Raw genomic sequence first — 27,527 nt, 5'->3', positions numbered from 1 at the left:
TCTGTAATCCCAAACATTCAGTTCATGTCTTTTGCATTGTAATTGTTAACCATAAGATCTTTTTTTTTTTTTTTTTTTTAAGATTTTATTTATTTATTTGAGAGACAGGCTGAGAGAGAGAGATCACAAGCAGGGGGGAGGGGTAGAGGGAGAAGCAGACTCCCCACTGAGCAGGGAGCCCAATGTGGGACGGGATCATGACCTGAGTCAGAGGCAGACACTTAACCAGCTGAGCCACCTAGGCACCCTAACCATAAGATTCTTGAGGGCAAGGTTCGGCTCAGCTGTCCATGGATCAGTGGATGGTTGATTCAGTGGATGAAGTCTGGTGTCACAGAGTCTTAAAACATCTGACGGGTTGCCGTACTGGTCTTGTAGAGTAGACACCCTCCTACCGACCTCCTTTCCTTCTCTCCTTCCACACGTTTTATTGTGGTAACCACTAAACTGGACTATTCAAATCCTTAGAGGGAAATGGTCATGTGAAAATTCGTCTTGTTACAGTATTTCAATCCGGTTACCAGAAGGGGGTGCCATAAAGCAACGTTTAATTTCATACTATTTTAGATTAGGGCAAACAATGAGCAGTGACCAAGACTTTAGAGAAAAATGTGAATGTTACCTAACTTTTAATGTATTTTATTTTATTTATTTATTTATTTTTTTAAAGATTTTATTTATTTATTTGAGAGAGAGAATGAGACAGAGAGCATGAGAGAGGGGAGGGTCAGAGGGAGAAGCAGACTCCCCACTGAGCAGGGAGCCCGATGCGGGACTCGATCCCGGGACTCCAGGATCATGACCTGAGCTGAAGGCAGCCGCTTAACCGACTGAGCCACCCAGGCGCCCACTTTTAATGTATTTTAAATTGAGGATATTTGCATAGCCTTTCTTCCCCCCATCAATTACATGGGTAGGCCCTCTTTGGAAAATTTATTAGACAACGTATGAGAGCAGTTTAGAGAATGTCTGCTATGGTGGGGGTGGGGCAGAATTTCAGACTTTTCTACATTTCTCTGGATACATTACTGTGAGGGCTACTGTCCAAGGTATAAAATAGCATGTTAATTCCTGCCCAAATGAATCTCAAGACTGTCTGCTCAACTTCATTTATAAGCAGTGGTCACGGTGTTCGGTCTCCGGTAGAATATTGACCTGTGCCATCCTCAGAGGGACCGAGTTCCTGTTTGGGCAGTGTGAGCTAGAGGCTGCCACTGGTTTGCTGGAGGAACCAGGGCCACTTGCGCCTCACCCTCCCCTGTCCCTGTTTGTTTCTAGGACTTAAATCTGGTGCAGAGTTTCTCGTCTGCCCTTAATATGCTATCAATTGCTAGAACTTTTATATTTCTGTCAGGTTGTTTCATATTAATAGTTGATAAGCTTTAAATGTAAGGGTATTATTTGCTTTCAGTTCATAAGTATTAGGCATAAGAATATGGCTCCTTCCTTGCTATTAAAAAGCACTTCCAAATAAATTCATGGATCATTAGTCTCTTTGTTTCTGAGCTGTCCAAAGTTAGTTTTTAAAGTAAGCTCTGGGCCCAACGTGGGGCTCAAACTCACAAACCTGAGATCAAGAGTCTCATGTTCTACCAACTGAGCCAGCCAGGGGCCCACCAATGTTAGTTTTTAAATAATAGAATGAGGAAAGCTTCATTTCTTTTGTCAGTATAATGTATAGGATTCTTGCTTGGGTGACACTAGACACGTACATAACACTGTTAACTCATTTGTAACTCAGTCTTCAAAACAACCCTCTGAGTCCATGTGCTCTTTTTATTCCTCTTTTAAACCAAAACACAGAGAGGTGAAGTAATGTGCTCAGAGACACACACACAGGTAGCAAGTGGCAGAGCTGGAATTTGAACTCAGGCACTCTGGCCCCAGAGGCCACCTTTTCAGCCACCACACTACATTGCGTTAAAAATACAGGCTTTCCTGTAAATATCTATAGGAGGAAAATAGCATATAGCCGAAGTTTATTTCTCAGGAGAGCAGATGTTTCCAAGTAGGATATATTTGCGTATTGTGGAAACTGTTGCCAGATGAGCAATCTGTATTAGATTGGAGACCATTTATTGTTTTTAAGTAATCTCTTGTCTTTCCTGTCTTTGTTCCCTATTTTTAGGTTAAAACTTTCCTGGAAAAATGCCATATCTTATTTTCTGTGTTTCTAATGAAAAACAAAACTGTTTGAAGGAAAGCAAAGAAATTGCCATAAGTTCTATCACGTCCTAGTGACAACTTGATAATACATACAGAATGACAGGCAGCTCTGTTTCTGTTCTGGTGTCCCTCCTCTTCTAATACCACCATCCTCCCAGTTATCCGTACTCAAAAAAGCTCATCTTTGATTCTGTCTCATGCTTCACGTCTCATCAGTTGCCAAGTCTCGTCTTCTTTTTTAGACTCTGGAATATTTCCCACGTCACCCATCTTCGTTTCTCTGCTCCTGCCCTCCCGTGTTCACTTTCTCGTGTGTGCAATGGCATTAGCCTTCTAACCAGTTTTCCTGGGCATTTGGCCTGTTTGTGGTTTTGAAAGATTAACCCGACTTTGGTCATTCCATTCTCCTCCTGGAAATTCTTGGTATTTCCCCTTTGCTTACCAAACAAAGATAATAGTATGTAGCCTCCTGCTGGGGTTCTCCATTGTCTGAGGTTAAGAGAAATGTTCAGTCTTTTCTAGTCTCTTCCTTCCCATGTCCTGCACTTTAGCTCCCTTCTTAACCCATCCTGTGTCTGACTGCCTCCATGCACGTGCTCAGCCCAGATGCCCCCCTTTTGTTTCTTTAGAATAGTCATCGTGACTGTTGAAGTCAAGATCTGTCAATTTCATCTTTTGATCTATAATTGAGCAGACACACTTGACAACAGGCAGAATCCCCATGTTTGTTCTCTGATCCACGGGGTGGGGGCCATTATGGTAGGAAAGGCTGCATGGAAGTCTCTGTAACTTTCCTACCAAGACAGAAAACCAGAAGCAGTTCTACATCCTTGAGGAATTTACAGAAATTAGTGCCACCATCAAAAACTTGAAAATGCAAGAGTGGAGCTGCCTTTCATATCCCCACTTAATTCACTTAGAAAAAGTAGAAAAGTCAGATGGATTTTGGAAAATAACTGTATGCTTTCATAAACGTAATTCGGTGGTTACCCTGATGATCACAGATTTAGTCCCAGATGTGGTGCCTTTCTGCAAATGTATCTTCATGCCACACGGACTCTGGCCTTGGTGTGCACCTGTTAACCCAGCTAATGCTTTTTCTTCGTACCAATTTGCAGGGACCACCAGAAGCAGTTTGCTTTTGCCCAGCAGGGCCAACAGGACCCTGCACTGTCTGGCCTCAGCGCTGTGTCAGTTCTGCTGTCTCCATATGTCACTCCAGGGAGATCTTGATCACCTTGGTGTTCCGTGAAAACATCCTACTGGTCCACCCCATTGACATTATGTGTGTTTGGATCATTGGTTAGGAGGTAACAGGTACTACAGATGCCTTTGTAAGACATGGGGCCCTGAACCGTACTCCTGACCAAATCTGTTTCAGTCACGGTCCAGTCAAGAGACAGAAACCACACCTGTAATCTGAACAGGGAAAATGTAATTCACATAGTTATTTGACTGGTGAAAGAGAGCTCTGATGAGTGCAGAAATAGCTACTGTAGGAAGCGTGGTTACTACTACCTTTAGGGCTGAGGGAAGTATCCTAAGGAGGAGAAAACTGGGGAGAGAACTCCCCACCCTGCAAGGTATGGTGTGGCCACTGCATGCAGGACGCTGCCTGTTGGGTGGCAGACCTTGCTGAGGGCAGGCACCTCTGGGTCTCCTGCACACTGCAGGCCGCAGCCCGTGGGAGGAGGGAGAAAGGCACACCAACCCCAGGAAGGAAGCCCTTTGCACTCTCCAGCCTTGTGGTCCCTCCAGCACCCTCTACTGGCCAAGCCTACCACTGCATTTATTTTTTTCAAGGCTGGTTCATTTTCTCCACTGTTTTGCGTTTCATTGGTTTCTGCTCTTGTCTATATTATTTCCTTCTTTTTACCTTCTTTGGGTTTATTCTGCTCTTCTTTTCCCAGCTTCTTCAGGTAGAATTTTAGATTTTTTCATTTCTTTACTGAAATCTCCATCTTTTCATCATAAGCATGTTCTCTTTTGAACATAGTTCCAGTAGCCACATTCAGGTCCCCGCCTGATAGATAATCCCAGCATTCGGTCGTTTTGGAGTTGGCATCTCTGCATGGTTTGTTCCCCTGAGAATGGGTTCTCATTTTTCTGGCTTTTTCTTTTGTTGAGTAATTCTGGGTTGCATCCCAAACATCGTGACTGTCACGTTGTCGGGGCCCTGAAGTCTCTTCCCGTGCTTCAGAGTGTTGCACTGAGAGTTCTGGCAGGCCGTGTACCTGGTTCGACTCCTGGCAGGCTCTCAACGCCTGCAGTGCACGGCAGCTCAAACCTCCCTATGGTTCTGTAAGCCAGCCTCAGTTACGAGCACTCATGGTTCCGGGGTCAGTCGAAGACTTGAGACAAGTGCATGCACATAAAATTAGGCCTCCTTCTCTACCTCTCATCTTTCTGAGACTTCCATACACCCTGGAGATTCTGGTTGGCTCAAGACACTCTGCCCTGATTCCAGTGGCCGCGAAGACGGCAGGTCTTCTCTAGGGGTCTCAGCCACCTGGAGCTGGGGTGTCATGCTGCCTTCGGCCAAAGCTATCAAAGATCCAGAAACTCCCTTGTTGCTTGTTCAACTTTCCCTTTCTTTCTCAAACCTGCCTGCTTTTGCTCAGTCTCCAGAGCCCTCAGGCAATTGTCTTTTGTATCTCGTCCAGAGTTTGTAGCTGTTTATCACAGGAGGATTGGCTTGTTAAGGGCTTCTTTCTCCCCCCTGGAAGCAGAAACCTCACTAAAGCTCCCTCTGTCTTTCCTTCTCCTCTCCAGTTGATTGCGCCCCCCCCCCCCATCTCTCCTTGCCTGTCTTTCCCTCCTACTCTGCTCTTGCTGAAGCTCACTGCTACAAGCCAGGCTATATTCTAAAGTCTCCTTTGCAAGGGACATTGCTAATTCTAAGTTACCAGAAGACACATCCCTGTACCCTCAAGTCCTGATAAGTCCGTGTTTGAAAACACTGTAACTAAAGGCATACTATTGCGTCTTCTGTTACAAACAGGATTGCTACTTAGTGATGCCCGCCAGGTACAGGGCGCTATGGGAAGTATTTTACACTGGCCACTTCATTTCACCCCTGCAAGTCATTGGATGTTAGTGGTGGTGTTTGGTCTCCCCACTTTACAGATGACGGTTAGCTAAATTGTCCAAGGTCAACGAGGTGATAGGTGGCAGAGAAAGAAGGCAAAACAATATGCCTTTTATACCTGTTTTAAAAGCAGCAGCTAAATACATGCTGCAATTCAGTTTTTATGTTTCATTTCATTTGAAGCCTCAGCGTTATATGAAATAGATCACCTAGGATTATTTTTCTGAAACCCAGGAACTCTGAGTCATTGATCTGCTTTGGACCAAATTTGGTAGATCATCTACATAGCCCGATTTCTTGAGCTTTGTTTAATTATTCCAGGGAGGAATAATGTGAGATTCTCAACTCTACAAAATTATGCCAAAATATTGTTGTATTCTGATAGGCTTTTCAGTAAACAGTCTAGTCATAGATGCTCATTTAGAAGTGGCAGCTACCCTCGTGAGCATACACATGGCCCCATTATGGATTTGCCCAGAAGAGTTGTGTGCCTCTCCACTGGGGTTGGGCCTGGGTGTAGGGTTCAGCAGCAAATGAGACCTGGGGACGCTCATCAGCTTCGTTTGATTCAGAACCTGGGAAGAATTTAAATGTCAAGGTTTACATATTTAGGTTTAGCCCTGAAGACATAAAATGTGAATAAGCCAGTTATTGTAGTTGGACGTTTTCAAAGATTTTCTTTCAAGGCCCGTTCAGGTCCCTATTTTTACTTTTCAGTGAGAGCTCTTGAATGTTTTCTTCCCCTATTTCTTAGAGACATTTTGACACCAAGGGACAAACTATTCCCCAGTTGCAGCAAACTGCTGGATACCGGTCAGCATTCAGGTGGAAGAGGAATCAAATGTTGAGTGCAGGTATTCGACTATGGCAGCCGTCCATTAGCCGTGCCTCTGAGTCGTTATGTGATCTCGGACAGATCATTTTGCTTAGAATTCAAAATATGGAAGCTGCTGCTTTACAACAATCTGGGAAGAATTCTTTGAAATAAAAGTGCTGTTCTTAGTCATAGAGTTCCACATTTGCATTTAACATCCGGATGCACTAGATCTAAGCCGCTGGCTTCTTGGGCACTTCATGGCAGAGTTAAAGACACAGGAATAACATCCACACGCTGTCTGTTCCACTAAGGAGTGTAGGCCTGGATGTTGGTAGTTCTGAAGGGTTTAGATCCTTTCCCAAAGTCTGACTGAGGGCTGCTCTACCCCAGCTGTGAAGTTAGCTACTGGCAGGAAATTGTTTGGTCCAATTACCGTAAGTAAACGTTCTTATGTAGCAGAATCTACAGTTGTTGTGGTGGTTGTTTTTTAAACAAAAACCACTTCAATTTTGAAATAATTTTACACTTAAAGTTGTAAAAATAAAGTCCCCATTAAGCCATTCACCCAGCTTTTCTTCGTGTTAACATCTTACGTAACCATTATACAGCTATCAAAACCAAGGTATTTCTGTTGGTACAATATTATTAAGTAAACTACAGTCTTTATTCGAATTTCACCAGCTCGTCCGATAATCTCTCCTTTCCCTTTGCTCTGGGACGCCATGCGGGATCCAACCACACACCAAGTTGTGTTTCTTTAGTCTTTTTTAACCTGTGATGGTTCCTTGGTCTTTTGCTGCCTTTCATGACCATGATATTCCTGAAGATGATTGGTCCGTGTTTTTATAGGGTATCTCTTCATTTGGCTTTGTCTGATGATTTCTCATGATTAGGCTGAGGTTAAGCATTTTTGGCAGGAACACCACGGAGGTGATGCCCCCCCTTCCAGGAGGATGTGCTGTCTCCATGTCTTATTATTGGTGATGCGAACCTTGATTACCTGGTTAAGGTGGGGTCTGTTGGGTTTTTCCACTGTAAAGTTGCTGTTCTTTCCTTTTAATTAACAAATATCTTGGAAGAGATGATTGAGAATGTGCAAATACACCATTTCTTCTCAAACTTTCACCACTGATTATGCTTCCATCAGTGGACCCGCCTGCAGTCACTAGAACTGTGGGGGTCTCCTAGTGCTGATCTTTCTCTTTCCCTCGTTCTGTCTACATTTGTTAACTGGAACTCTGTAAAGAGAAGACCTGTTCTTTCTCCCCCCCCCCCCTTTTTTTTTTTAACATATTCCGTTACTTATTTGTATCAGTATGGACTCACGGATATTTATTTTATTCTCTGAGTTAGAAATCCAATACTATCAGTATTTATTTTGCTGCTCACTTGTTCCAGCTGTGGCCATTGGGAACACCTTCCTATTAGCACCATGTCCTGTAGACACACCCCACCCTTCTTTAAGCACTTCCTATGTGGCAGCACAAGATGCTCCAGACTCGTCTTATATTTTCTCTCTCAGCTGGGGAATTGGCCACCTCTTTGTGGAGCCCTGGATCCTTTTTGTGGTTATTAAATTGATTTTCAACAGAAGTGCCAAGGCAATTTAGTGAGGAAAGAAACATCTTTTCAGCAAATGATATCAGCTGGAGCAACTAGATATCTGTATGGAAGAAAAGTGAACTTCTACCTCATACTATACCCAAAATTCAACTTGAAAATATATTGTAAGAACTGAATGTAAAAGCCGAAACTATGAAATCTCCAGAAAAGAGCATAGGGAGGAAAACCTTTGCAACCTTGGAATAGGCAGGGATTTCCTAGAAGGACACAGAAAGCATGAACTATTTAAAAAACAAAACAAAACTGGAATTCATCAAAATTAAGAACTGTTCTTCAGAAGGCTCCATTAAGAAAATGAAAAGATAATCGACAAGCTGGGGAAAATATTCATGATATATGTATCTAACAAAGGACTTGTATCCCCAGAATACAAAGAATCTTACAATTCAGTAGGAAGACAAAAAACCCAATTTAAAAAACTCTTTGAGCAGATGTTTCACAAAAGAAGATGGGTAAAATGGCCAGTGAGCGCACACGGAGATAGCCAGCATGCTTCTCAGGGAAGCGCCCACCACTAACACGGCTACACTCAGAAAGACCGACAGTAGTGAGGGCAGGTGGTAATGCCTAGCCGTTGGAATTCCCCGATGTTGCTAATTGGAATGCAGAATGGCACAACACTTTGGAAAACAGTGTGGCATTTTCTTACTGAGTGGAATGTATCTTAAACCATATAGCCAGTCAATTCCGTGACATAATATCCACAAAGAAGATTTGCGCTCTAATGTCCACAACGGCTTTATTCACCATAGCCACACACTGGCAATTACCCGGATGAACATGAGCAGGTGGATAGATAAACCAATTCTGGTCTCTCCATACAATGGAATACCACTTAAAAAGAAACGAATTATTGATGCAAGCAACAGTGTAGATGAATCTCAGGAACATTGTGCTGAGCAAAAGAAGCAGATTGAAAAGTGCATGCTCTTTATGTTTCAATGTAGGTGACATTCTAGAGCAGGCAAAACCAGTATCCGTGGTGACAGGAAGGAACTCAGCAGTTACCCGGCAATGGGGATGCGGGCTGAGCTGCACTGGCGCAGTACCTGGTACTGGTGGCTCACCGAGTCGTGCTGTCTCCCTAGACCTTGTCGACCTCCTGACTTCCTTGGTTTTGCCCATGTGTTCACTTTCAGGTGGATCTATCTTAACGACCAGAACTTATGCATCCCCGCCAGTTCCTCTTTTGTTTATGGAGCTGTACCCATAGGAGCCAGTATTTATGTTATCGGAGATCTTGATACAGGTAAGAACGTTGTGGTGATTCTGCTGGATCTGTTTCCTGGTGACTCCAAGGCACGTTGTATCACCTGTGCTGCTTCTCGCGGTCTAGGTACCAATTACGACTACGTGCGTGAGTTTAAAAGAAGCACAGGAACCTGGCACCACACGAAGCCACTTCTTCCGTCTGACCTTCGCCGCACTGGGTGTGCAGCCTTACGCATTGCCAACTGCAAGCTCTTCCGCCTGCAGCTCCAGCAGGGCTTATTCCGTATCCGTGTTCATTCACCTTGAGGAGGAGGCAGAGCAGAGGCAGAGCTCCTGACCAAGCGCACCGTAACACGGCTTTCTGCGAGGGGAACAGAGGTGGCAGCCGAAACTTGCTCTGTGTGCCCGGCTTTGTATGGTAACTCTGGTGGTCTTACTGTAATGCTTAGAAGCCTGAGCTTCCGCTCTCGTTTGGGAGAACCCGTAACTGTTGAAAGGGAGGAATCCGTTCCTCCAGGGAGATGTGTCTGAAGACAGATGGAGGCTAGTCCATGTCAAAGGGGGAAGGGAAGTGGGAATCGGTATCATGTAAAATATTGAAGTTAAAATCCTAAGGTGCATCTTCCCTGAAGGGAACGCATGTCTGAGTGACTGCTGTGTTCAAGTACCTGGCTTTGGTCAACAAACAAAAATCCATATATGCAAATCCACATATCCAGACATACCAAGATTGCTTTTCTGCTGCACTTGGAAGGAAATATCATGCCCAACCCTGTCCAACAAATAAGGTTTGTGCCTAAAATGTTAGATTGGACTGTATGCCAGTTAGTGTCCATTTGCTACTAGTACTGTGTCCGAAGAATCTTTTTTAAACTATATTATCATGAATTGAAACTAAGATAAAATTTCTCTTTTATGACATTCTATCTTAGTCATCTAAAGGTTCAATAAATCCATGAGTCAGGTTGCAGCCCTCGTGTGAATTGAAGGGAAGTTGCTAACTTCTGTGTTAATTCAGATACATCATGCCATGATTTCTGGGGTTGTGAAGGCTCTCATGCAGTGCCATTCCTCCTTGCAAATAATCAGAACCATTTTATAAACACGAGGTTATGAAGCGGAGTAGATTTTCTAGAAGAAAGACCTACGTCAGACAAATCATAAAGGTCTGCCATGACTACAAAAACTGTCCAGACAAAATATTATATAGGGATCAAAAATTTCCTTCTGTCCGAAAGCACACAAAGTCTTGTTTACTACTGTTAAGGATTGAAAACTTGTCTTAGAATGTGCACCTGCATTAAGTATCTAGTCTTTGTAGCAGAATTTTCTCAATGCCGTTCTCTAGCAAGAGTTTTAGACAAATTAAGTTATAAGTAAAGTTTGGCTGGTAGAATAAACTACCTCAACTTAATTTCATTCTGTTCATAGTAGAGCAAATTCATCTCCTCTTCCTCCACCCTCCGCCCCTCTCCCACACTCCCATGTCACCCCATGCTACCCCACTTCCTGTTGGGGGTAAAAGTCTGTCATTAGTAGCACTTATCGTGTAAGATACTTTGTTTTCCATTCAAATTATGCCACCTTAGTGTGCAATCAGGGACTTCACAGTGCTTGATGATGTCATAATTTGAATTTTATGCAATATCAGATTTCTAATCAATTTAATACAGAGCTCTTCATTTCTAATTGTTTTCTACAGCTTTTTTTTCTCCCCCTCTTGGTAAATGGCTGTAAGAAGCAGTATTTTGTCTTAATGATTAATAAATGTATAAATGTATCCTTTGGTTATAAATTTGAGAATAGGAGTTTCTTGTGGAAACTTCCTAGATGGAATGCTTTATGCTGTTAACAACATGCATATGAAACATCACTTACTTTTCCCCACCCATGAACAGAAGAAAGGATAACCCCCATCTGCAGTTTTTATTCCTACACCTATTAGGAGTCAGTGCAATGCTATAAAAGCTGCTGGAAGAAGCCTTGCCTGTGGGGGTTCTAAAGAACATTGTGTGTGGCAGAAGTTCCTGGTAAAAGAAGGCAGGCGGTGTTTATCTTCTGTATCAGAGGCACTGGGCCAGATTTGCCAGACATTCATATATAAAGCAAAGCTGACCTTTTTTCCTATGTATTGTGCACCAGTCAGCTGTAGTCTGCAGACCTTCCCAGTGATGCCTGGGATATCTTTTTATCAAAGCAAGCCACGTGGCCACCGCAAAGAAAGCAAACTTCTTTTTCCAATTAGATATTCATTTTTTAGGGGAAACAAATTGCTGAAAAAGCAAATTTTCTTTGGTAACATACCCTGTACCGAACAGAACCTTGGCCTTCAGAAGTTGCAGCTGAGGTGCATTAAAGCACTGACTGATGTCCTATGAAAGCCATGACAGTCAGCAACTCTCTCTAATTTCTGAAGTTTAAAATTCTTCCCAGTCTACGCCAGGCCTCTCCAAGGAGACAATTCATTGTTTAGGAGTGAATGGGTCCCTATTGCAATATTTTCAGTGCCTGCATGACTTGGTAAATTCATTTTATAAAAACAGTTATTTTTTTTAGTTTTTTATTCAGTTCATTGACAACGGTAGCTGCAGAAATTAGGTAATATTTTTTAAAATAAATTTGCCACATAATATGGGATGCTATAACCAACAGGATTAAGCTAAGTGCCAAGCTGTTATTTTCATATATATAATATATATATTAAAATATTATGTCGAAGTGTAGGAATATATTTAATTTTATTATGTTCCAAAATTAATTTTTTTTGTAAATGACACTTCAGTATTGTGAAATAAATTTTAACTCATTTCATGCAGGTTTGTTTTAACATTCCGCTTATGCTTGAAACATCTTTTCTTGATAAATTTTTAATACTTCTTTTTCATAAGGCACTTTTACCAGGCGTAGGTTGGAATTGGCAGTTGAGGGTAAATCTTAAAATTTTAAATAAAATACCTTTGGGGGAAGTGCAATGTATTTTCATTATCCCACCAACAGAAGGAAAGTTGTCACAGGTTAGTCAGTGAATATTTAAAGAATCTCTCCTAGGCTACAGTCTAAAGTAGGCTTGTTTGTTTGTTTGTTTAATGCATCCAAATATAGAGTTTTCGAAGAGGTAAGTGTTTAATTTAAAATGAAGTGTTTTTTGTGAGTGTGTGAGGGTGCTTGTATCCTGCCGGAGGGAAAAGTGTGAGAGAGGGAGAGAATGTGTGTGTGTTATGTGACTTGGTAAGTGTGTTTATATATGTTTACTTTTTTCAATTGTAGTTCGAGACTACATATATTATTACTGTCTCCTGGTGCTTCAGATAAATTCTTGAGCCTGTGGCCCTTCAGTTTATACTATTGTGTTAAACTCATGTTGGGTGTAAATATTCACAGAGTTGTAGTTGGTAGTAAGTTTTACTTGGTGTTTGCCTTTCTTTAGTGGGATTAAGAACAGTGTCTGCCAACTGGTGTAGCCGGTAGGCTATAAAGATTTGGCCTAAGAAATTTTTAAATTCATTGTTTATTTCATCAGTTCTTTATTTTCATTGCTGTGAGGAATTGATAGCTAACAGTAGGCCTTCCTCAAACTGCGACAACCAAAAACAAGTATTTGGATGATGATGGATGGTATACTCTTTGTACTGAAGTGTCTGGTTATGTCGCCACTTCAACGATGCTTTGACGGTGCCATTTACAGGAAGCACATCCTTACATTGACCTGGTAGCGATAGGGCTGTGTTTGCCGTGACGCCTCATTCCTCATGGTAGTAAGTTAGGTTTTCAGAGAAATTCTTTAGCTGCCTTGGTCCATTGGGGTTCCATCTGGTGCATTCCTACTTCATTGTACCAAACCAAAAAGATTTCCAAGGAGTGCTAAAAATACTGCAGTATTACCTTCTTGCTGGCCTGCTTGATTCCAGAGGGGCCTCCTGTGGTCAGATGAGGACAATCAATTATCTGGGGAAAGAATGAGGTGGCACTTGGCATGGATTTAAAAGGCACTGGAACCCCCTTAAAAAGCACCTGGTTTGGGGGGGGGAAGGTAAGACTGCCTTGTTCTGTGGCTGCCCCTCATGTCCATGAGCCTTTGTGGAGCCAGGGAGAGAGGAGACTCTGATTAGTGCAGAGAAGCTGCCCTGGGCTTAATCAGCAAATGCTTCTAGAGCACCCACCAAGAATTCTGTTCGGATTTCTGGGGAGCTGTCATGCTGCCCTCCCTCTAGATCATAAACTTCTTGTGGGCAGGCAGCGATCCTGTCTTTGCCCATCTGCTAATCCCAGTGCTTGGCACATAGCAGGTAGGCAGTAAGTGGTTGGCCACTGCATACAGTGCCCTTGTAATCGCCACTGCATACAGTGCCCTTGTAATCAAAGCGATGTCCATCACAGGATGGAGAAGTCCTCTCCATGAGCAACTTATTTTGCTGGATTTTAAATGAGAAACTTTATGCACAGATGGTCTGGCCTCGTAGAGTGAGAAACTAGTACAGAATAAAAAATGCAAAGTGCCTGACATATGGACACAGACCTCTGTGGTGTCCGTATGTTCTATAGGATTTGGGGCACCCTATCCTCAGCACACCTAATGCCATTGATCACATTTACTGTTGGGCTTTATTGTTTTTTATGTGTGGCTCCTAGCCTTTTCCAGAACATACTGCTTTGATCCTCACGTCTCCGTGATGGGTGCAGTGCCCGCCCCCCTCCCGGCCCTTGGACAGAAAGCAGTCTCTGAGGCGCAGTAGATGGGGCCTCGTTCCCCACCTCACATGTGAGTAGAAACCAGAAGCAGAATCCGGGTCTTTGTATTATCATTTCACTGTTCAGCCTTTGAGACTCCCACTTAATTTTCTAGGCACACAAGTATTTTTAGTCATAAAATAATCATTTGTGGTACAACTTAAGCCCCCACACATGTCCTTCACAAGTTACACAGATGTAAGCTGAAAGATCTTTGGTTTCCTTTGTCAGTTAGCTAGAGGAAATTTAAGGATTTATTAAGGTCGTAAGAACAGAAGTACTGTTTGTGTTTGACAGAAAAGCACTTTTTCCTTTTAAAGACCTGAAGTGTCATTTTTACTGTTTTTCTTACCCCGTCTAATCAGTAAGGGAGAAGAAATTGTGTCTTAGAATGATGGAGAAAGTCTTTTGCTAGCTTTCTAATAACCCCTGAAGTACTCTTTCTAGCCGGTTCAGAAATTATAGAAATGTGTCAAGGTGAGGGATGGCCCACTTGCCCATGTGGGAGAAGCACATGGAATCAGGTTGAGGTTTCCCTGCCTGCTGGGGGTAAAATCCGTAGTATGGAAACAGAGACTTCTGCTATTTTTTTGGCAAGCCAACTGGTAAAACTTTTAAAATTTTTGTATTTTTCAGAAAGGATTCTATTTTTAATGTTAAATATATCTCAGCTTTGTCTCATGGTAGTCCTTGTGTTTACATGACATCTGAGGAGCTCACTTATGCCTCTGTGTTCTTTGGTCTAAGTGCTCACGGTTGGGGAAGGTTTGTTCGCTTTCCGTTCTGTCACTGACATTCTCTAAGTGATTGGGTCTTTAAACTTCTCCCCTTCCTCATCACATATCTGACAAATATAAACAGCCTTCCATAATTACCTAGGGGGAAATACCTGTCGCCTTCTCTTTTCTTTTTTTTCTTTTCTTTTTCTTTTTTTTTGAGATAAAAACTAATACTTTAAAATTGCTGCTCAGCTGGAATGTAGGCTAATTATAGTTTTTGGTATTGATGTCCTCGTGGCCCAACAAAGCTGCTGTCAATTCTTCAGTCACTGTGATGTGCGTTAGAGAAGTTACAAGCCGGAGGAGGAAGGCAGCCCACGCAGCCTGGGTACTTTCAGATCAGGCCATTCATGTGACCCGTATTAATACGTGGCCACTTCCGATAATTCAGACCCCAAGCAGATGCAGGATCAATTTTCTTTCTGGTCGGCAAATTATATTTATTAGACCTTTATTTTTAGCATTTCCATAAAAATCATAGGTTTTAAAATACCTTATTTTTATGGATCCTACTCATCAATTACAAATAAGGCGTACATTAGAACCTTGGGTTACATTTTTTCCAGTTAAACCTGTGAACTTGGAATAAATATGACTATACGTAGCTCTCTTTATCATGTTTCCTGTTTAATTGGATGAGAATCACATGCACTTATTCCCTTGTTCTTTGTGTTTATAGGAAAAACTCTGTTCTCGGCTACCTCATTATGTAGTGTTGTACTTGATCCCCTGCCAATTTAGGAGAATTCAACACATTCTGTCCTTTAACAAAAGCCTGGAAGCAAGCAGCAGGCGGCCTTGAGGAATACAATTCTCTTAAGGCATATTTTCCATTTTACTACTTTTTTTCTCTTGAATAGGCACTTTTAATCAGGAGGAACAATCATTCTCCTAGAGCTGCTGCAAAGTGATTACTTGAAACTCAACTTGAACTTTAAAGAGTCTTTAAAAGACTGTGTTTTCATAACGTAGAAAAGTAGTATATTTAAACAGCACTGCTGTGTAAAACAGAGGGCTTACTCCCCATCCTGTTAGGATCAGACAGGAGAAGGTGTCTATGTGGACTCTGACCCGGTGTGTGGAGTTTAGATGCTTGGGGCTACTGTGTTTCGTTGTCTACAAGGTGCTACTGTGAGCAGTTTAGGGAGCTATTAAGTGTGTTTTCGTGAATTTGTTTCCCAAGAATCTTTACTTTTGATGAAAATAGAGGTTCATTAGTAGATTCCTCTTCTCTTTTGGTTCTGACAATCTAGGGTTTTAAAATGAAATCTGAAAGTATTTCCTAAGTACAGGGTTCAGGTTGACCAAACAACATAGATGTGCATCATACTTAAAATCATGAGTGATTGGATTTGTTCTGAGCATCAGCGGAACGTGCCTTCTCCACGTGGCTCCGTCCTCGGCAGCGTCTGTCAGCTTCCCTGGTCGCTAAGGTAGGGGGAGCCGTGAGGCCCACCGATTCCTGCAGTCAGAGTGGTTTCTCACGGGAATTACCCAGCATCCCCAGTGCCCAAAAGAGTTATGCCCATTCCTAAAAACCTAGCGTACTGGGAATAATCTACGGACCAGGTAAAACCTAACAACGGAACTGTCACTGTGCTCTGACGTGATCTAGTTTTCCAACCTGTACTTTTTAGAGTGAGAGGCAGAGTTTCTCCCCACATGACAGTACCACGTGGGGCTGGCAGCAGGCGTGAGACACTTCCCTAAGTGGTTTCCAAGAGAACCGAGACATACCGCCTTAGAGCCCCAACCTTGTTGTTTATTCTGAGGGAAGCCTGTGTAAACACTTTGTGTACTTTCCCGAGCAAACCTGGTCGCTACGAGCATGCGCGGGCCCTGGTGCCCGGTGCAGCTGGCTTCAGAGACTGGCACCGCAGACTGTGACCTTCAGGAGTCCTGAAGCCCTGAAGCCCATTTCCTTACCTGCAGACGTAGGATAAACAGGGGTGTTTACCTCTTTGGGCTGCTGTGAAGGTCAGGGATGTAATGAAGGTGAGAACCCAGCACCCCCGTGCTTGAGCCGTCACCGCGGCCACGGTGTTCGCTCACCTCAGCTTCGGGTCACTGATTGTGAGCCCCGGGGGTGGGGGGACGGCAGTGTCCTCACTGCGTGTCCTGGCCTTCGTGCTTCCCCATTGGAATGTCTGCTGCCACAGGGTCTATAAGTAAATGGATGTTTGTGTTGATAAAATGATTTACTTTCTGGACCCGTGCCACTGCTTTTCCGCTGCTCTAATATTTGAATTCAGGATGATTCTGTAGAGCTGAACCATCCCCTAATACCTGCTTGGAATATTTAGAGTTGTTTTAAATAACCCTGAATTCAGAATTTGCATAATGAAGCCCTCTAATAATACTTAAAACTCTTTACCAAAGTTGAGTCTCTTTTTCCCCTAAGATGTCACAAGTAGCAACCTATACTGGTCTAATAAACTGGAAGATATTTTAGATCTCTGAGATCGGTATACCTGTTCTCTCTTAACTTGGATGCTATGTGAAACTTAAGCAAACAAACAAAATTTGTGTTACAAGTATGTGTGTATGTGTACAACTTTTGCACCTTCAAATAAACTAGCGTTATTTAAGAAAATGTTACCTAAAGTGAGCTCCTGAACCCTTCCATACTGTCACTTCCTCTCCAGTTCCCGCCCTGGGACCAGCAGATGGGGCGGCATGCAAGGCATTCTATAAAGTCATGCTCGCTATCTCTGTGAATAAGAAAAGAAAGGAGAAACGGGGTTGACGGGGCTGAGAAGTAGACGAACAGCCGTGCCAGACAGCGCTGCACAGGACGGCCGCAGGTGCCGTGGCTGTGGCCATTTGTAAGGCTTTTCTTAGTGGCGTGTATAAAAATCTAGAAGGCCAAGAAAAGTGCTGGGAGGGATTAAGTGATGGTTGTGAGGGTCCACAGCGCTGTGACAATCTGATAAACGGCTAAATAGAGAGTCTTGTATCCAGGTTCAGAAAAGATAGTTCCTAAGTGAAAAAGAAAGAGGGGGTGGGGCGGGGAATCACTGATAATTTGAACATAAGCCAACTGTTTAAAAACAAGAATACGGGCACCTGGCTGGCTCAGTCAGCAGAGCATGTGGCTCTTGATGTCAGGGTCATGAGTTCAAGCCCCATGTTGGGCATAGAACATACTTTTAAAAATAAAAGAAAAAAAAAAAGAATAGTGTTTGGGTGTGGGACTGGTAGCCAGAAAAGGAAGTCTCTTCTGCCACTTCGTCCTCCGACTGCGCTGATGGGCCCCAGACCCACAGCATTTAGCTGCCAGTTCCAGGTGCCACCGCTGGAGAGTCCTGAGGCTCTGGCCTGTGGGGATGTCTTTAGAACCAGCAGGTGTGTGTGGCTCAGGCCAACAGCAGACATTGAGACAGAGTGGCCTCATAGTAAGATGGGGACCCTCTGTGGCCTTGAGCGCTTCTCTGAACATGTTCCGTAGGAGAGTCCTTGCAGCATGACCGCATCAGTGAGAGAGTTCTTGCTTTGTGGCAGGATACTGGTCACCATCTCCAAAGCTCCTTGCAGATGAACAGTTTAGTTAAAAAAGGGGGGGGCGGAGTTTGTACTTCTACACTGATTTTGAGGAGAACAGTCTTTGTTCCTTTCAACCTGTGCTCCTTCCTCCTTTCCTCCCTGTCCACCTCCTGTCCGTGGCCTCCTGACTGTGGCCTCCGGCTAACAGCCACGGCCTTCTTCAGCAGAACTTTCAGAAATAGGCACAGTTCTAGAGATTTCCCTAAAACTATATTGTCAACTAGAACAGCGATTCTTGCTTTTTATCTACTTTTTGCTTGAAATCTGTCGGTACCTCCGCAGATGTAAGAAAGCTGATAAGTAAAAATTGCATTCTTTCAAGCAGGACCTAGATGACTGAGGCCAGGGATGCTCTCGAGGGGGCTTGTGTGCTGGGCGGGTTGGGCTAGCCAATTTCCTCGGGCCCCTTCCAGCTCGATGGAGTCTTGTCCTTTGAGAAGAGTTTCCAAGGGATCTGATTCCTCTTGTGGTTTTGCTTTCCCTCTTCTATGAAGGCACAAGGCAGTCTTAGTCCTGGAGGGGAGGGAGGCCACCCCCGACTTCTCGTGTCTCTTCTGGCCCTACTGGCCTTGGCAAAGATCTGCCCCAAAACAGAGGAACCAGGCATCAGCCGGGGCATGCACCCAAGTCCTCTGGAAGGAGTGGTCTGTGCTCTCCCATTTCTTGGGTGCATTTTTCTCCCGATTTCTCGAGTCGTCTTGGCTTATAATAAGCTCTGTTTGAACCAGTGTTGGCTTTCCTCCCCATGTCCCGCCGCGGCTGCCCAAAGACCCCGCCGGTGGAGTCTCCAGGAAAGGGGCTCCCCCTCAGTTGGCACGTCCCTCTGCACCAGGGACTTCAGTCAGGGTGGAAGAGGTTATTTCGGTCTCATTTCCAAGGGTCCTCTTACTTACACCCTCTGTTTGGCCTTCCCGACCTACCCTCTGCTCCTCATCCCACACCTGTCCCAGCCGGGCTTTTAACGGCTTATAAAGTACGTATCCCAAAAAGGGGAAAAAAAGAAAAACAAAAAACCTCTTCTTGTTCCCCAGACCATTAGCCTAAAATTATTTATTGAAAAGGCATTCTTCTGGGAGCCCCCGACCCAGCCTTTGTGACTTGCACTTTGCACAGCCAGCTGGCCCTGGCTGAAGAGAGCCAGACCTGTGCCCCGGGGCCCCGGGGAGCTTCCAGAGTCCACGCCGCCCTGCTCCTCCTGAGGCATGGCCCGCTGCAGAGCAGAGCTCCTGAGGCCGCTGTAGACTAGAGCAGCGTCCCTGGGGCCCGGCACGGCCGCCTCCCCCACGGGCTCCCCCCTGAGCCACACATACTACCTCAGCACCCAGCCGCAAGGCACTGTGCGGGCCCCGCATGGCCTGGCGAGGCCTGCTGGGCATGCGGGGGGCTTGCCTGCACCCCGGCCGCCCGCACATCCGCCGCACGGCTCGTCCCCGGGCACATCAGAGTGCAGCAAGACCGCGGGCTCCTTTTCTCTTCATTAGCTTGGACTTAAAAACACGCCGCTCAAATTGTGAGTAGAATCGGAAATTAGACTTGCTCATTTACACAGTCAGAGACCATCTTTTCATACTTTTTTTCAAAAGGGATTTTTTTGCTTCAGAAGAAACTCCAGAAAATACGTGTATTACTATTAATCTAGCATGTGCTTCCTGAGTTTGACTCTTAACGCTTTGTAAAAAATTATGCAGGATCTGGTACGTGGGGCAAAAGGGTGTCATGAGCTTAAAAGCAAACCAATTTACGTGGGTTCACAGCATCTTTTTCCCTCTGTGGGACCTCAGAATTCAGGTTCTCCATAAAAACAGCCAAATTCTGGGCGCCTGGGTGGCTCAGTTGGTTTAAGCGACTGCCTTCGGCTCAGGTCATGATCCTGGAGTCCCGGGATCGAGTCCCGCATCGGGCTCCCTGCTCGGCAGGGAGTCTGCTTCTCCCTCTGACCCTCTTCCCTCTCGTGCTGTCTCTTATTCGCTCTCTCAAATAAATAAATAAAATCTTTAAAAAAAAAAAAACAGCCAGATTCCACGGGGCAGATAATTTTATGGTGGGAGATGTATCAAGTGGCCTTTAGTGGAGAAAAGCACAGACTATTTAGCAACACTTGCTTAATTAAACCATCAGTGGCTTTTTCTGCTGATGGGATTCTTTTCCTTTTGACTCATTTGTCACATAGCTTTTGTTTGGTTCCTCACTCCTGCACCCCTCCGTGTTGCCAGGGACACAGCGATACCTGTTTTGCTTCGAATCTTACCATTTGTGAATTCTGACAACCGAACGGCAGGAATCATGGCCTCGGCAGAAATGTCGAGAGCTCACGGCAGCCTACTGTGCGTGAGTGTGCCTCCGCAGCACTGGGGTGGTCTGCGCCTTTAACAGAAGCCGCTCCCTGGTCCAGCCCCGTCCGCTCCCATCCTCCTTAGAAACCGTAGTAAAGAAGCACGTTAGGCAGGCTCGGGCAGACTTCATGTTATCAGTGTATGTCCCCCGGTAACGGAAATGCTTGTATCTCTGTGAATGAGATCCATCCATAACTCGTGATGCACCTGTAGATTCATTTGGTTTGTATCACTAATGCAGATCTCCTGCTAGAAGAAAACGATCAAAGGAATTCATTAAAATTCCTTAAAACGGCCAGCGATGCCCCTGTTGGCCCATGGTCTGTGTGGTACCAGGTGTAAATGCGTGACATTGTCAAGAACTGGTTTTTAGCATGCTCTTGATTTGCCATTTTGATGATTTTCGTGCCATAAGGAAAATTGCACAAATACCAAGTTCAGAAGACACCATATCAGAATTCATCTGGTTAAACAGCAGTCTTTGTTTAATTAACATATTTATGTTTTCTGACATGGCACATACAGAATCGTTTTAGTTTAAACCCTGCAGCTTTTATTATCTGATAAGATTCCAAGTGGAGCAGTCTGCTCAGATGTGTGTGCAGTTGAGGTTGTATTGTGTGTGATAGGTATCCCGATCTTTCAGGAAACACCTCCCGCTTTAAAAAAAAAAACAAACAGAAAACCAGAGATTTGCAATGAAATACACAGAAGCTAAAGGAAAGACATTGTACGGACAGTTGGAAATACTTGTGGTACCAGGAAACTGCAGCTTGTAGAATTGTACTCCTCAAACTCAATAGGACAGTAGAGAAATTGTGCTGACTTGATTTCGCTGAAATGTCATGTGTCAAACATCCTGTGGTCCAAATGTATTCATTTGTTCTGTGGAGTAACTTTCTCTTCCTTTGCTGGTATGAAATTTAGCAAAGTGGAAGTAATTTTGAATTAGTAACGTTTCTTACAGAGTTGCTTGATGGTTTACAAGTAATACTGATGCAAAAAGAGTATGTTCACTTTGTCCAGTCCAGTAGCACGCGCTTTGTTCACCTGCTTCAGTGTGTTGTGGGGTAACTGCGGTCGATCCCTCGCCGCGAGTGCGGGCCTTGTGCTTGGGGAACACCTGCATTTGTGCTGTTCTCTTGTACCGAGGATCAGTGACAGTGTTTTATCTTTTTTATGTAGTTTGTATTGACTGGATTTTATAACTGTAAGAAAACAGAAACAGAGTGTTGTATTTTGATCTGAAATTTGTCTATGGTAAAGTAATTTTGTTTTATGTATTGGAAGTTCATTTAAAACTTGAAATATTTTCTAGAAGGGTACCGAACAAAATGAATTGTCTTTAAGCTGTTTAATTAACCTAATAAAACAATTTGATGGGGAAGGCATTCTGATTGGTTCTAATTTTTACAGCGGCTCCTAGTAAATTTGCATCATCGATAAAGCTTGACTTGATTTCCAAACAGATTATTGTCTTTTTCACACCACAGCTCAAACGGTTTGGGTCTCAGCTGCCTGGATCGTGACTCTTGATGTAAGATCGACTCCTTGACGGCCACTCTCCACGGTCATTGCCTTGGTGGCTTCCAGCCCTACCAGAATAAGTCTCTATTCTGTCCTTCCCAAAAAAATCGGTCTCAAATTTCCTTTTCTTGGAAGAGAGAAAGAAATTACACTTCAGAGTAATAGAGGAGCTTGATATCAGCAATGTAGTTAAATGAGAATTCCTTCTGTGGCAGAGAGAAGTCTAATTTCCTTTTGCTGCCTTGCCCAGAGACAGCAAGCCTGCAATGACCAGTGCTGCTGAAGACGTGCCAAAGGGAGATCTCTACCGGAGGTCAGGGGCAAAGAGCTTGGAGAATCTACTAGTAATGTTGAAGTTATGTAAGTCTGCCGGAATCACCTGAAATCACAGCAAGGGAAGAAGAAATGGAACATATATAATGGGACGAGTATATATTTCACACACACACACACACACACGCACACGAACCCAGTCCTGGAGGAGTATACCCAAGACTGCCCGTTACAAATGGGGGAGGGGTACTTTGCTGGTTCTGACACAGGTGGAGATAAAGCACCTCACGTGTTAACTCACTTCGTCCTCCCAACAACCCATTTTATAGCAGAGAAACTGAGGCCCAGAGATGTTGTCACTCTGCCAAACCCGTGGGCCCAGTGTTCCGGGAGGGGGCAGAGCTGGGATCCAAGCCCAGGCTGTCCAGCGTCCCACCTCTCTGGGAAGGGGACAGACCTTTGTGAGAGCCACTCATTTGTTTCCTTAATGGCCAAGGGTAGAAAATCGAACAGTTTTGTGGCTGAAAGGGTCAGCTGGGGGGAGACTCCCGGATGGCAGCCCGTTAGGAGGGTCCATGCTGCCGCCGCCACCATTTTTAGCTGAAACAAGCCAATGAGAGTCAAGGTCTAGCTTTAAAAAAAGTAAGACCAAGTTTGAGTGAGTTTGTGTGCATTTTGTTTTATTTTAAAAGAAACCTGTACTGGTTCATTCTTGTGTTTTGATTCCAAAAAAAAGAAAAAAGAGACTTGTAGCTTTCCGGACAACCTGAGGGAGTTCATTCCTATGCCTGCCTGTGGTTCAGAGTAGCTTCTGAAATTTGGGTGTGAGAGGGGCGTGCTCCGAGTTATCGGCACTGGATTTTTTCCGAGGGTGGGGTCAGCTGCTTCCGCAGGCCCCAGTCCGTTTGTACCCAAGGATCGTTCTCTGCATTCCACACATTCCCTGTTAATAAAGTCGCCCCGGGGACTGCAGGGGCTGTGGGCCATGAGGGCAGAGGGTTTGAGTTCCAGGATGACCTTGGGAATCCGTTTCCTGGGCTGGATCAGTGAGGTGGGGCCGGGTGGTGTCTCTGCTCTGCTTTCAAAAGTGGAGGATCAACACTTCATGCACACTAGGATGGTTATCATAAAACAGCAGAGGGTATCCAGGGCTGCTGAGGGTGTAGAGACATCGGAACCCTCACGCGCTGCTGGTGGGGACGTGAAATGGTGCAGCAGCTGTGGAAAACCGATCGGGACTCCGATACCCGAATGTTCCCAGCAGCGTTGTTCACAGTAGCCACAAGGTGGAGACAACCCAAATGTCCATCAGGGATGGATGGATACACAAGCTGGGCCCCGTCCGCACGGTGGAATATTATCCAGCCAGAAAAAGGAATGAAGCACGGGAGAACCTTGAAAACATGATGCCACGTGAAAGAAGCCAGACACAAAAGGCCACGTAGGATTCCCTTTATATGGAATGTCCAGAGAAAGCACATCCCTAGAGACAGAAAGTGGATCTGAAGTTGCCGTGGCCTGGGGGTTTGGGGGGCTGGGGCGTGAGTGCTCATGGGCATGGGTGATGAAAATGTTCTGGAACTAGGTAGAAATGCTTGCACGCCATGGGGACTGTACTAAATACCACCGGACTGTGCACTTTTCAATGGTTTGTGTTATGTAAAGTTCAGCTGAATAAAAAACAATGAAGGATGGACTAGAGCAATGAAGGAAACAGATCAACTCGGAGGCTGCCACGCTGGGAAGACTGAGGAATTCGGGAGTCCGGTGTCAGATGCAAAGTGCTGTGTGCGGCAGACAGACGGCCCTGAGCGAGCAAGGTCAGGATAAAGAGGACCAGCTTGGCGGTGTGGGGAGGCCACTCGGGGGTGGCACCCCTGCGGGTCTGCCAGTGTCTGGGTGACCTGCTGATGTCTTCCACGCCATCAGGGAATTGAACTACGTTTCTAAATTAGATCCAAGAGGAGCCAGTCAGTTAAATAAGAGATTGCTGGGTTCAAATCCAGTCTCCGCCACCAACTCATTCTTTGCCAAGAGCCTATCCCCTGTGCCTCAGGTCTCCTAGGGACAATGACAGGACGTGTGGCCATGGGGTCGTGAGGGAGAACTCAGTGAGCTCGTATTCGGCCGTGGCTGAGGGCCGTGGCCCACACTCGGCAAGACCCTGTGCTGGTTATTACGCTTTTGTCTCAGTCAGCACTGCTACTTATAAACGGGTTGGAAAAGGAGCCATGTTTTGCCCCCTGTCGCCACTGCCCAGCCCGGCCTGCCTCTTCCCCAGTGGCAATAAGCGACCCGTCTCAGTCCCAGAGCATGGCAGGGCGGCGAGATCGCGCGCCCCCTCACCACTGTGGGTGAACCCGAGCCGCCGCGAGATTGTAGAAAAGGCAATGCCCGCTCCCCCAGCCTGGAGGCGGGGATGCTCAGAGAATTCCCAGCCTGGGAGTCTTACTGTAAGGGTAGATATATTTTTATCCAGCAGGATATACTTATCAGCTAGGGCCAGGAAAGGGGAAACTGACTAACAATTCCAGCTGGGCCAGATTCTCCAGATTCTAGAGCTGCCGCAAGGGCTGTGTTTACCCGTTGCAGCCGTGAGGCAGGGAGGGAGGAGAGCAGGAGACATCACCTGCCTGGGGTGTCGGCTCCTTAGCTGTCTTCCCCGCACCCTTTAAACTGCCCGGAGACTTGGTGGCTAGCATCCACTGGACACCTGCCACCCCATGCCGGGTCCTTTGCAGCCGGTTATCTTCACAACATGCTTAAAGATCACGACCCTCACTTAACAGATGAGAAGGGCACAAGCTGTTTGAGTCCCTTGGTCCAAGTCATGTGGCTGGTCTCAGGCAGAGCTGGGATTTGAACCCAGGTCTCTTGATACCTAGGCCTGTGTTCCTTCTGCAACTGTCCTTTTGCCTTTTTGCCATCTCTTCTTGTCGTTAGACACAGTACAGTGGGACTGGCGCTGAAGAAGTGTCCCCTCCAGGGGTCCCCACAGCACCCCAAGATGAGGCCAGAAGAGCCAGCCGTCCTCGGGGACCTCCCTTTGACTACACTCACTATGCAGAAAAGCCTTGGGACACCTTAGCCCCGTGGCAGGTGAGAAGATACCCGCTGCGTCCCAAGTACGTCCATGTCCTAATCCCCAAACCAGTGAACCTGTGAGCTGACGTGGCCAAAGGGACTTCGCAGATGTGATTCACTGAAGGGTTTTGAGATGAGGAGATGATTCTTCGTTATCCAGGTGGGCCGCTTGTCCTCACAAGGGTTCTTATTATAACAGGGAGACCAGAGGGGCAAACGGAAGACGTTACAACAGAAGCAGCAGAAGTTGGAGTGACATGGCCACAGGCCAAGGACCACGAGCAGCCTCCAGAAGCTGGAAGAGGCCAAGGGATGGTTCTCTCCGGCAGCCTCCTGAAGGAAGACCGCCCTGCATCAGCTTGACTGCAGCCCAGTGAGACCCTTGTTGGACCGCCGGCCTGCAGAACTTCGAGAGGATAAAGGCCCTCAGCCTGCAGCCGTGTGTCACAGCAGCTGTGGGAAACTCACACTGCCCCACCCTCTAGAAGTTAGAATTTTTTTTTTAAGATTTTATTTATTTGACAGAGATAGAGAGCACAAGTAGGCAGAGCAGCAGGCAGAGGGAGAGGGAGAAGCAGGCTCCCTGCTCAGTGGGGCTCGATCCCAGGACCCCGGGATCATCACCTGAGCCAAAGGCAGACGCTTAACTGACTGAACCACCCAGGCGCCCCTAGAAGTTAGAATTTGCTTAGTCCGGAGGCGCCCAGGGAGGGGACCCAGGGGACCCTAATGTGCAGCCAGAGCTGCGAACCATCCGTCTTCAGACGTCTTGGAAATGATACACCTGCTTCCATCGCTGGCCCGATGTGGCCGAGACTTTCAGGGGCCAGAGCTCACTGGTCCTACTTCTCCCCAGATCTGCGCCCCGCAGACTTTCTACTCTGCAGAGGCTACGGTAGAAGTCCCTCGGCCCGCCTGAGTTGCTGGAGGCCCCTCCTTACCTAGGCTTCCTTCAGACAGTGTCGAGGACCAGGAATCTCGACAGACAGCCCCTCCTGTCTTCATCACTGATCTTTGCCAATCCCACCCAGCTCAACTGGAAAACCCACCCCCAAATCCTAGCCCTCTCCCTTTGCAATCTGCATTTGCAGGCTTTGGAAGTCCCACCGTGTTACTCCCCTGCTTAAAAACCCTTTGCTGCTGTCCCACACCTTGGGAAGGACACCTAACCCTCATGCTGTAGGCTCTGGACCACTGCAAGGTGTCTCTTACCCACTGCTTCAGCCTCATTTTATGCCACTTGACACCTCCCCTTACCACAGGATCCCTCTGTGACCACAGGGCATTGGCACATGCTGTGTCTCTTCACCCATCACTCATCCTGGCTCCTCATCCTTCAGGATGTGGCATCGATGGCACCGCGTTATGGAGAGCTTCTCTGCCCCTCTCCCCCCAGCTCTGTATCAGAAGGCCTGGAAATGCCAAAAGGCCTAAGAGGTTCCAAAGTGAAGCCGAGGCATAGAGAATCAACTGCTGATTCTCTACAAATACAGATAATGTCCAAACACGGGCTTCTCAGTGTATCTCTCAGGTAGGGGCGATGTTTCTTGCTTTCCTCCTCAGCCCCACTGTCACAGCAACAAATCCGAAGGGTCCTAGGTGGGAGCAGACACTCAGTCCAGGGTTAGACATCACTGGGGAGGCAAGACCAGCGGCAAAAGGAGAGGGCCCCCCCCCACCTGGTGGAGGCAGCTGCCTCTCAGCTAGCGCTCTGCAGCCTGCCGTGCGGAAATGGGGGCCCAGCGTGGCCAGACCTCCTGACCTTTCCAAAGAAGCTAGAAAACCTGGAGTTTTACGTGAAAGGCTCTGGTCTCTGCATTTAAAGTCAATTCAATTTTTCAAAAATGGTAACACTGTTCAGACCAAGCAACTATGTCTGTGGGCCTGATTTCTGACTTCTGCCCTATTTCATCACCTGATGTATGTCTTTCCGAGCTGGGGATAAATGGAAAAACGTGGCCATGCTCTTTTGCAGCTGCTGCCACCAAAAACTGGGAGTTCATGGTGCCATCTCCTGAATCTGGGCCGGTTTCATGACTCACTGGCCAACAGAGTGGCTGAAGTGACACTGATCTGGTTCCAGAGCCCGGCCTGGAATGGCCATGTAGCTTTGCCTTTGCTCTCTTGAAGCCCTCCAGCCACCCTGTCAGGAAGCCCTCCGGCTAGACTCTCAGATAATGAGGCCATGTGGAGAGAGGGGAGGCGTGGTGAGGCCCGCTGAAGCCCTCCCACCCCAGTCCAGGTGCCAGATGCCAGGGGAGGTGACAAAGGGCCTCAGGTAAGACCAGCGAAAGAACCTCCCGCCGAGCCCAGCCCAAGCTGCAGCACTGTGAGGAAATGAACGGTGGTTCTGT

The 27,527-nt window shown here is 45.9% G+C and overlaps 1 protein-coding gene across 3 annotated transcripts in view; it reads left to right on the top strand.

Annotated features, from left to right (window-relative positions):
- Nucleotides 1–21,680, top strand: part of GAN (gigaxonin) — a 60,362-nt gene extending 38,682 nt beyond the window's left edge. For all 3 annotated transcript variants that reach the window (XM_078062627.1, XM_036084963.2, XM_078062628.1), the window contains 2 exons: nt 8,834–8,943; nt 9,031–21,680. In XM_078062627.1, the coding sequence (XP_077918753.1) occupies nt 8,834–8,943; nt 9,031–9,212 (292 nt within the window). In that variant the 3' untranslated portion in view covers nt 9,213–21,680. The remainder of the gene's footprint in view (nt 1–8,833; nt 8,944–9,030) is intronic.
- Nucleotides 21,681–27,527: the final 5,847 nt, after the last annotated feature.

The sequence above is a fragment of the Halichoerus grypus genome, chromosome 15, assembly GCF_964656455.1.
Source record: "Halichoerus grypus chromosome 15, mHalGry1.hap1.1, whole genome shotgun sequence".
In the NCBI taxonomy this organism is placed as follows: domain Eukaryota; kingdom Metazoa; phylum Chordata; class Mammalia; order Carnivora; family Phocidae; genus Halichoerus; species Halichoerus grypus.
Note: the sequence above shows the minus strand (reverse complement) of the source record. Positions and strands in the feature narration are given on the sequence as shown.